The 10,779-nt window shown below is 36.9% G+C and overlaps 1 protein-coding gene and 1 long non-coding RNA gene across 2 annotated transcripts; both read left to right on the forward strand.

Annotated features, from left to right (window-relative positions):
- Positions 1–4,612: 4,612 nt before the first annotated feature.
- On the forward strand, positions 4,613–5,472 carry LOC102295765 (moronecidin). Its single transcript, XM_005950411.2, has 4 exons — positions 4,613–4,749; positions 4,857–4,948; positions 5,075–5,093; positions 5,206–5,472. The coding sequence occupies exons 2-4, from the start codon at positions 4,858–4,860 to the stop codon at positions 5,330–5,332; spliced, it is 237 nt and encodes a 78-aa protein (XP_005950473.1). The 5' UTR covers positions 4,613–4,749; position 4,857; the 3' UTR covers positions 5,333–5,472.
- Positions 5,473–8,505: 3,033 nt separating this feature from the next.
- On the forward strand, positions 8,506–10,260 carry LOC102296073. Its single transcript, XR_317643.3, has 4 exons — positions 8,506–8,628; positions 8,724–8,824; positions 9,732–9,750; positions 9,842–10,260. It is a non-coding gene; the product is annotated as a pteroicidin-alpha (long non-coding RNA).
- The last annotated feature ends 519 nt before the right edge of the window (positions 10,261–10,779 follow it).

Raw genomic sequence — 10,779 nt, forward strand, 5'->3', positions numbered from 1 at the left:
ACGTCTGTTGCTGTCACGGACATCACACGCTTATACGGCATTGTCATGAGACACTCTGACAAACAAAATCACGACGGTTTAGTAACGCATTAACACAGCGTACTTGTGGGAAAGTAACAGTAATAAAATTACTTGTTTTTTTCAATAGCAATCCCTTACATTACTTGTTGCTTGAAAAAAGTAATCGGATTTCGTGTTACAGCCCATCTCTGCTGCTGGGAACTATAAATGTATCAAATATAGCAGTATGGGAACCCAGCCAGCTAATGATGTCTCTGATGTCTTTATGATATAATCATAAGAAGGTATCTATTAATATAGATTATGAAGATTAGAGTAAAAAGAGTATTTTTAATAGAGAAACTGTATTAATATTATGGTCAGGTTTAATATACAGGTTTTCATAACAAAAAATGGCTGAAAGAAAAGGAAATGCTTTGACAAACTTTCATCCTGGCCAGGGTTTTCTTTGTGCAAAGGCTTTGTACAGCTGATTTATGCTGCTACTTTTGTTCTGAGGTTTACTGCTGTCCTTGGATTTAGCCAACTTAAATCAACAAAATAAAAGTAGATTTTATATGAGCTTTGAGGGCTGCCTTTAAACCCCTAACCACACTATACAGAATAAAGCTGGAATGTGGGAAGTGAAAGTGTATTCTCATCTTAAATTTAAATTGAGTACTCTTCACCTATGTTAACCACAGCCTGCTCTGTCTCATTGGTTTAAACTCTGAAGAATGGCTTAGTCTTTACTATGCTGTACTAAATTACCTAATATTCTCATAGAATACACATTTATAATCACACAAGATGATTCTATATTTATTTGCTTTTCAAGACCTTATAAACCAGTGACGTCAAACATAAGGCCCAGGGGCCAGAAACAGTCTGGCAAAGACTCCAATCCAGCCCACCAGACAACTTTGGAAAACGTGACAGAGGACTTGCATTTTGGACTCTTAAATGTATTTTCTTGCCCTGCTAGACCTCAGTGCAGCATTCCATAACATTGACCATAACATTTTATTATAATGATACTTTTAACCTTATAAAGGGAGCTTATGCAGGGGAGAGCAGTGGTCATGATTTATGAGCTGAATCATTGTTCTTTTGCAAAATTCTGAGCACATTTTAATGAACACCAACACAAAATCACACCAGTGATTTTAACTACCCACAATAATTAGTTAATAAAGTTTAGTTAACACAGTTTTCTTATTTATATATACTGAGTTTTCTTAGAGACCTGGAATGTAAACGTGCCTGTGTTTAAAGGACTTTGGTTAAGCTTCCATCCATCTATTTTCTTCTGGTTATCCAGGGCTGGGCCTGTGGGGGCAGGAGCCTTAGTAGAGAAGCCTAGATCTCCCTCTCCCCAGCCACCTCCTCCAGCTTCTCTGGGAAAATACCAAGGCTCTCCCAGGCCAGCTGAGAGATATAATCTCTCCAGTGTGTCCTAGGCCTGCCTGGGGCCTCCTCTTGGTGGGACATGCCCAGAACACCTCATCCAGGAGGCATTTTAATCAGATGCCCAACCTGTTTGTACACACCTGTGTACAAACAGGTACTCCCAGACACAGACTATGCAAACGCCAAAAACGCAGTCAAGCGCTGTCAGAAACATGCCAAATCCTAACTGTTTAGAAGTGTTGGCAAATCAGAAGTCTAGAAGCCTGGCTGGAAAAAATGTAAACAGGGTTTTGTGCAAACCTTAAATACTTCTGAATTTTGTTTTTCTGGAAAGGCACCTAATTTTGTGTTACTTTCAAGTGCCTTCATCATTTCAAATGTTAATAACTAAAGACAGCATTTTGCTGTTGTGTAGACTCACAACTTAGGAATGAACAAAATGCATACAGCATAAATAAATTTAATATAAAAAAAATGGATTCAATACCAACAACAACATTCAGTCAGGATTTGGGTTGTGAGAGCGTTTGTGTTGAATGTAGAAGTTCACTGTGACGCCTCTGTCTTTCTAAATGGAGGGACAGTAACTGCATGTGTACATGTAAAGCTGGGCATACACTGTGCGATTTTTGGCCCATTTTGAGACAATTTTTCAGTCATGCGACCATTTTGGGGATCGGCCAGAGTTTCACCTTAATCATGTGTCGTGCATTGTGTAGTATACATGGGGTAACGAAGAGCGATTAACACCTCACAACCAGCTCCCGATCAGCAATCGTATGATCACAAGAAAATGAAACCTGTTTGAAATCCTGGTCGCCCCTCGTGAAGCAATGCCACGAGCCGATTTAACGCAACCTCTCACACTGCACATGCGCAAACACAGAAATGGAAGTCAAAAAGACAGAGTACCATGGCAGTGCAGCGTGTGATCTGGACACAAGAGATGGAGGCCCAACTTGTAGAAGTTGGCAGGCTCATCCGAGCTTTTTCGATGTGGCCTCACAAAATTATCACGACCGCAACAACCGTAAAAAATTGTTGGGTGGACATTGCTGCTCAATTGCAGCTGTCTGGTCAATGTTTTTACATTAGCAATTTAGCAAAGTTGATGGTGGTGGTGTGTGTGTGTCTGGGAGAGGGAGAGACATTTTGTGTTATAACTTGTTAGGGACGGACAGTGTGAGCACTCAGGTTGCATCAGAGCATCGGGCTGTATAGTGTGAGACCCTGCATCGAGACCAACAAACTTATAACCCCTGCAAGTCAATCGTACAGTTTGAGCAGGAGCTGAATAACGTGACTGAAAAAAAATCGCACAGTGCATGTCTTTTCTCTCCCTCTCTCTTCTCCTGTGTTTCTTTCCCTCTCCTGTCCAACTTCTTTTTTCTTCATCTCTCTCCCCGGTCTGTTTTGGTTTTTATAAGTTAGAATTAAAAGTAAATAAATAATTACATAAATAAATAAATAAATAAATAATAAAAATCGAAAAAACTATGACAATCAAGTGGATCAGTATGGCAAAAGCTGTAATGAACTACTTGGGAAAGTAAAGCTGTTGGAATTCTTCTTGACCTTCAGACAATAATTCTGAATGCTACAGTGCCGGACAGAACAGGCAAAATAAATAAATAAATAAATAAATAAATAAATAAATAAATAAATCTGTCTGTCTCTTCATTATTGAAGTGAATATTTTTGAAGTGTCACTATTGCTTGGAGGCAAATTACCAAAGGATTGTAGACAAGTCGGCATTTACCAGGAAAACTCCAGAAACCTTAGTAATTTGACTGTGGCCAAAGAAATTATATATCATATCATATGATATCATATATCACATCATATATCACGTATCATAAGTTTTCCAGTGCTGCCCATTTTTGTGACTGATTACTGCGTTTTTGTGATGGAGGTCTTAGAAGAAGAAAAAATCTGAAACAAGCTGTTAAACCCAGGAAAGGAGTACAGTGTAGTACAAACAAACATCATGCAATATCAGAAGGGAGTGTCACAGGCTGGGTCTCTGACCCAGTGCTCTGAGCCTCTCTTTTGTATTTGTTTCATTTTTGATATGTTATTAGTTTTTGTGTCAGTTCCTATCTGTCTTTAGTTTGGGTTGTTATTGTTTATTGTTCCTTGGTTTTCTATGTTTTGGGGTTTTGGTATTTATCATTATGTATTTAGGTCTGTTAAGTTTGGGTTGCCATGCTTAGTTTTAGTGTTCCTGTTTTATTTTGACAGTGTCTTGTGTTCCTTGTTCATTATAGTTAGCTTTCCTTTCTTGGTCCTGTCATTAGGGTTATGTCTGTCAGCTGTTCCCCCATGTGTCTCCACTTCCACTGATCACCTCATGTGGGTATTTAAGCCTTCTGTTTTCTGCTTGTCATTGTCGGTTCGTCTGTTTATTTGACCTCAGTCACAGTCATGGTTTTCGTCTGTTATTCTACGGTAGTCTTAGTCTTAGTCTTTGCCTGTTATTTTCCACCACAGTTATAGTTATAGTGTTTTGGTCTCAGACCCTCTTAGTGTTTTTGTTTCTTAGTGTTTTTGTCAGTTTGCTTTGGTTTCCTGTGCCGTCATTAATAAAGGATCACTTTTCTGTTACAACTTACAACTCCTCGTCCATCATCTGCTTTTGGGTCCTGCTTCCTCACACATCGGCGCACCCCGCCGTGACAGGGAGTCTAAAAGTTTTGGCCACTTATGGCAAGCCAATATGGTAATTGTGAATGTGTTATTTCCTCTTTCCAAAGTCACACTGTTCCATGTTAATGACTGGTTCTAATAGGGGCAGAGTATGCTTGTTTGTTTTTTACTTGTATACATTCTTAACCTATAGCCATTATTTCTAAAAAAATAAAAATAAAAATAAAAAAATGTTCAATGTCATATGTTAATAATCAGTAATTAGTTTTAGTCATCCCAAAAATATTCTTCAATTTACTGTCAGTTTCAAATATGGGGTTAAGATTTGTCATCATTAAACCCTAGGGAGACAACACTTACCAGCAGTAAATTTTTAATTTTTTTATTCTTTATTTAAAACATAATTAAAAATTTGAATATCAAAACAGCTTTCCAGTAATGTTATGAAACATGAATGTCTAATTAGGTCAATTAAAGAAAATTTTAAATATGGGGAAGTAATGAAAAGTGTGACCTGTGTGAACTGATGGTACTGTATACATTCTTGTGCCCTTCCTGTAATCATGTACCACAGCTACTACGCATGCATGCCCACCAAATATAAAGAGAGCCTGACCAGCCACTCAGCCGTCAGAGAAATCTAAATCCCTTGTGATAAAAGACTTTCATTTGGCATTTAGAGAGTGGAAAAGGTAACATGTTTTATAACAGATGATGAATCACAGTTATTCTGTAAATGTGCTGAGAATGGTCAATGTCTATTCCTGACGATGATTCTTTTTTCTTTTCTTTTTTTTAGGATGAAGTGTATTGTGGCATTTCTTGTGCTGTCGATGGTCACCCTCATGGCTGAACCTGGAGAGTGCATTTGGGACGCAGTTTTCCATGGAGGTATAGTTTTTGAAAAAGCATGTTTTAGAAAAAAAGGTTGACATAAGCATACAATTGTGCTGAATGTACTACTAAATATTCATATTTATATATTTATATTATTTTCTTCTCGTTTGTTTTATTTAGCCAAACATTTTCTTCATCGGTAAGAGAGTTTATAACAGTTATAATAATAATAATAATCAGTAGTAGTAGTAGTAAAAGTGGTAGTACAATGCAAAATTTCTGTTGTAATGTGTCTGCTTTGCTACCACTAGGCTCGTCAATGGATCTGGTGTCAAGGATGCTGTCAAGGATGTCCAACAAAAGCAAGAGCAGCAAAAAGATCAGGAGCTGGATAAGCGTGCAATCAGTTACCACCGTCGTCGACTTAATTTTGACTAAATTCAAGCTACCACCAAAAAAACCTCCATTCTATTGAAAAGAAAAGCTTCGTCTATAACAACAGAAATAAAATGCAGCTAATTATTTCTTGAAACTATACTTTGTATTACTTTACTTGATAAAGTACTCTTAGTGTTTTTGTGAATTGTCTGTTCTTTAATAAATTCATATTATAGCATGCTGAAACCTTGGGTGTCTAGGCTTATGTAATACAAATATGATTGCAATACATCAAAAGGAGGCAGCTGATTATTACAAACTCGATCGCCCTTAGAAATTTGAAGGGCTAAAGGTAAGCAAATTTAATATAGGGCACACTGTAACAGTCACAATGATGTGGTGTCTCTTCAATGCAACCTAAGCCAAGGGTTTATGATGTCATTAGTGTGCGGCACCGCCCTCTCTGTGAATTATGGGAACAATGTGCTTGTGCAGGTAGAGAGACAGACTTTATATGTTTTACCTCTCCACAAACTTTTGCAACGTTACAGGTTGTATGAACACTGTGTGTCATGTTTGATAAGCAGCAGCCGTTCAACCGGGCCTTGTATGGTTGATGAAGAGAAGGTACATAAAAGGATGCGCTGTGGAACTCCCAGTACCAGTGTGATCATGTATTCGTCGTACTATCCTGCTAAGGTTTCTACCGCCTCCTCTCAACCACTGAACACAACCCGTTACAACGCCTTGCAGACTCCACATTTTATGTCATCTTTCAGGTATTTGTGTGGAAAGTTTACTGTTATTGCTCTGGAAGTCATTATAGGGGGGAAAAAATGTCTGGCCTTCGGTTAGCCATTCTGTTCATTTTAGCCGCTATGGTGCCTGACTGGAGCTTCCATGTGGTACTGAGGCAGGTTATTGGCTGGTAGTTGGATGGGACCGGTCCCTTTCTGGGATCAGGACCATCCGGCCTTCAGTTAGCCATTCCGTATCTTTGAGAATGTCTTTGTGAGTCAGTCATTTGGGTCCTATCTCTCTCCACTCCACAATTATGTTTCAAAATGTAGTTATAAAATATTCAGTACTTTTATTACAATTAAATGTATTCCCCACTGCTGTGTAATCTTTGTTGATGATGATGGACCCGCGACCAGAACAGCAGATGTGTGCCCAGTGTACCACTCTCATAGAGCACCCTTTTCAAAAATCAAATGTTGTTTGAAACAGATACTGGTGATTTTAAAAATATAAACAGTGGGGATAGGGATAGGTTAATTGGATAATCCAAATTGCCACTAGGTGTGAATGTGAGTATGAATGGTTGTCTGTCCTTGTGTGTTGGCCCTGCGACAGACTGGCGACCTGTCCAGGGTGTACCCCGCCTCTCGTCCTATGACAGCTGGGATTGGCTCCAGCACCCCCCGTGACCCTGAAAAGGATAAGCGGTAGCGAATGGATGGATGGATAAACAGCTTTTAATTGATAGTACTATTTATCTGATGCTGCCATATCAGATAAATAGTTTGTTTTTCATCGTCTTCTATCTAAATCACCAGGAAAATGATCAAAAAACATTCTCTTTTTTTATTTGATTATGCCTGCACCCAAGAAGGCAGCAGAATATAGCTGTTAAGGGGAAACAAATAGCAATGATAATTTTTATGTAAAGAATGTATAAGTCATTGGGTGTGATTGCTGCTTGTTATCACATCCAATATTGCAGAGTTCTTGCATGATGTTTACATGATGCGACATGCACAACCTCAGTAGCGGATATTTTGGACAAAGGATGTTGAAAAACTAGTAGGCAGGAGTTGTTGTGAAGGAGGATGTGCAGAGAGTTGGCATGGCAGAAGAGAATGCTATGGATAGAGTGAAATATAGGCAGCTAATTCACTGTGGCGACCCATTAGGAAGCAGCTAAAAGAAGAAGCAACACAATATTTATTTATACTAAAAATAACCCTCTAAAGTCTAACCTGTTGCTGGCTTCAGACAAGTGTTTTTTAAACATCTCTAAGTCCTGTAAGTCGTGAACCATTTGACTCTGTGCTTTTCAGTGATATTAAGGTCATTACGGTAATCCCAGGCACAGGGTGGCAGAAGCCTCAGGAAGACCAAATTGAGAGAAGAGAGTGTGTGAGTGTGATGCAGCTCTACAGAAGTCGTGAAAAGGAAATAACCATCTCTGGATAAAGAAGGGCCCAAGAGTACATCTTTCACAATCTTACAATACTGAGATTACAGCTATTAAGCAACTCTATGTGAATGGTATTCATGGCCATTGATCAATAGGCTTTGATCAAGGGTTGTTGATCAATTGCCATGACAGTTTGCATATTAATGATCAAGGAACTGACCTTTTTTTTAAAAAAATTTTTATAATCTGTTATATCTTGTAAAGCACTTTGTGATTTCTATCTAGAAATGTGCTATATAAATAAAATTTTACTTACTTACTTACTTACCTCATGGCCCATTGTTCATTCAGTGGGCTTGTTTCACTCATTGTGCAAATGTATTGTTTATAAGATTGCCCACAGTTAGCTGAGACTGAAGAAGTCACTTGGATGAATGACGAAACGTTTTTCCCACTGAAAACGCTACGTCCAGATGAGCAGAATCAACCTTTTGCTTTATAGAAAACTAACATTTTTTTTTTTGCTGTTTGCTGTGCTTTTTTTGTTTTTTTTGCCAAGATTTGGATATGGCGCCTTGCCTGGGATTGCCGTGACGACCCTAATATCACTGAAAAGCACAGTGTTGCTGCTTTCAGGAAATGGAATTTTGCAATTGCACCAATGGTCCAAGAATGATAGCAGTTTGGCCTAAGAGTTTGACAAAAAACATAATTAGTATAATATTACTATAAAGATCACCACTAATTAATATTAATAGTATATTAATATAGAGATCTAGAGTCCTTCCTTTCCTCCTCCATACTTTTGTTTTCCCATCTTTATTGTAAAAGTTAATTGATTCAATCTCCAAAGAATTCCTCACCAGAACTGTGCAGGGTATTTTAGTTATTTTCAAGCACAATGTAATCTGGACTGAAAAGTTCAACTTCAGTCATTTTATGCTTAATTTGCCATTGAAAGGCAATGGAACAGATCTCATCTCACCATGAAACTGCCTGTCCCTGTGACTGTGCAGTTATGCAGTTTTTTTTGCATTTCAAAATACCATGTGATAGTCTATTTTTTCTTTTCCTTCCTGTTTTGCATAAGCAAGACAAAGTAATCCAGCTGGTACATAAAGAGATGAGTAAACAGACAGAGATCATTACTTGTAGGCTTTATACCACTTACTTTCCAAAAGTTGAAGAGTTGAATTCCATTTCAATCAGAAAGGTATGTAATGTTAAATATGTTACCGTTTTCCTACTTTACTTTGAACTAGCTGCTCAAAAACAACAATTTATAATTTCTCTGATTCTTATCTCTAGGATGAAGTGCACTATACTGTTCCTTGTGCTGTCGATGGTCGTCCTCATGGCTGAACCTGGGGAAGGCTTTATTTCCCATATTATTGGTGGAATTATTCATGGTAATCTTGTTGATATTTAGATTTTTCTTTACAGTAACCCGTTCTCATGGTATTCTAATAATCATCATCTTGGTAGAAATTGTAGAAAATGTATGAATGGAGATGTGTAACTACTGTAATAACATTACAGTGTTTAATGTTAATTTAATGTTGGACTACTATGTTTACCACTTTCTTTGCTCGCATTTCCTATGTAAAGCATAAGTTTACTATATGCATAACCATAAACACATACATATACATTAAATATTTAATACATTTAAAATCTTAGAAAGAAACACACCAAGGTTTAAGTTTGGACAATAGCATATAGGGGTACTTTCATTATTTTACACGGGAACCTTATGAGGATGAGAACCAATTTCTCTGAAAAAGTGAGGTGTCTGATTTTATTTAAAAGCAACAGCTAATGTCAGATTTGGCTGGAGGCTTATGGGCTTAAAAATTTAAAGTTGACCTGTAAAATTGTCTAATATTGAAAACATCTTACCCTCTGCCTCATTTATTTTACCTTTGTTTACTTAAAATTAGAAATGCCAGTGATCATTACTTCCTCACTATAATACAGTTAACACAAAAAAATAAGCTAGCTTCCTCAAAGTCTTTTATCAGCAAAAAATTGGTTTTTGGCCGTGGTATCAGATACCATGATCACAGCTCAATTATCATTTCTAGACAAAGCTAATTTAGGATAAGTAAGTTGTACACTACAGTTACGGTAACAGCATTATACATCCTGCATTACTGTGTTTTATATTATATGAATTATAGTATGGTAAGATGTACACTACAGGCACATTCCCTTTGAATGGTATAATTGCATTGTACATCCTGCATTAATATTATATGTATAATACTGTGTCAAATTCATACTACATTATTTCCATCTCTTTTTTCTTTTATTCAGCTGGCAAGGCTATCCATGAGTAAGAACTTGTGCTTCTACAATTATTGCAAATGCTTGACAACTACTCTTGTTGCATGTGGATCTAAATTGTCATTTCTCTCTGACCACAGAGCAATACAACGTCACAGACGAAGAGGAGAACTGCAGCTAGAGCAGGAACTGCAGCAACAACTACAGCAACTGAAACAACTTCAGCAACAGGAAAAGCTGAACCAACGCTTTAACCGAGAGCAGCTCAAACGAGAGAGAGTTGTTTTTAACTAGACTTCCACCCGAAAGAGAAAGTCTAAAACTCTTTACTGTAGTTGAAAAGAATGCATAACCGAATTAATATAACCACGCGTGGCTTTAAGACATGTTTGAATGATTGAGTACATGATGAGATGATTTAAAGAGACAAATAAGTTGTTCTGAATAAATTCTCAATAAGGTTAAATATTCTGCATCACTTGTAATGTGTAGAACTGCTTTATTATTTCACCAACCCATTTTAATATAATGCTAAAAAATAAATCTGCATGCACAAAAACATTTGTCCTTAAAGGACACAGTGGTTTGAATTATTGTTGAAGTAATTTGAAACTTTTCTGTGACCTTTATATAGTCATAAATATCTTAACCACTTTCAATACTACAGTATGTTCATTTTAAATGTTTTTAAAATTCAGGTTATAGGTCTCTTAAGTTGTCTGTAATAAAGTTTTTGATATTCCAGGACTGCAAAGTATTGTTAAATCCAAACTTGGTGCCATTTTTTGGTGAGAAGAAAGTAATACAAATAGACAAATAGATAAACTGACAAGAAGGAAAAACTGCAAATGCATTTGAATTTATAAATGATAAAATATGGGATGTGGATTTTTTTTTTTTTAGCATTGTGGTGACGTTAGAACATGTGACTCAGGAGTTAGAGTAGATTGTCATTCAATCACCAGCAATGAAAAACAGAAAAACAATCCTACAGCTTAATTAAAAAAAAAAAAACATAATAAATTACAGTATATTTTTAACAAAAACATCTCAGCTAAATAGAAGGATGGAGCACTAA

Source organism: Haplochromis burtoni, unplaced genomic scaffold (assembly GCF_018398535.1).
Source record: "Haplochromis burtoni strain Fernald_Lab_line unplaced genomic scaffold, NCSU_Asbu1 Contig_93, whole genome shotgun sequence".
In the NCBI taxonomy this organism is placed as follows: Eukaryota; Metazoa; Chordata; class Actinopteri; order Cichliformes; family Cichlidae; genus Haplochromis; species Haplochromis burtoni.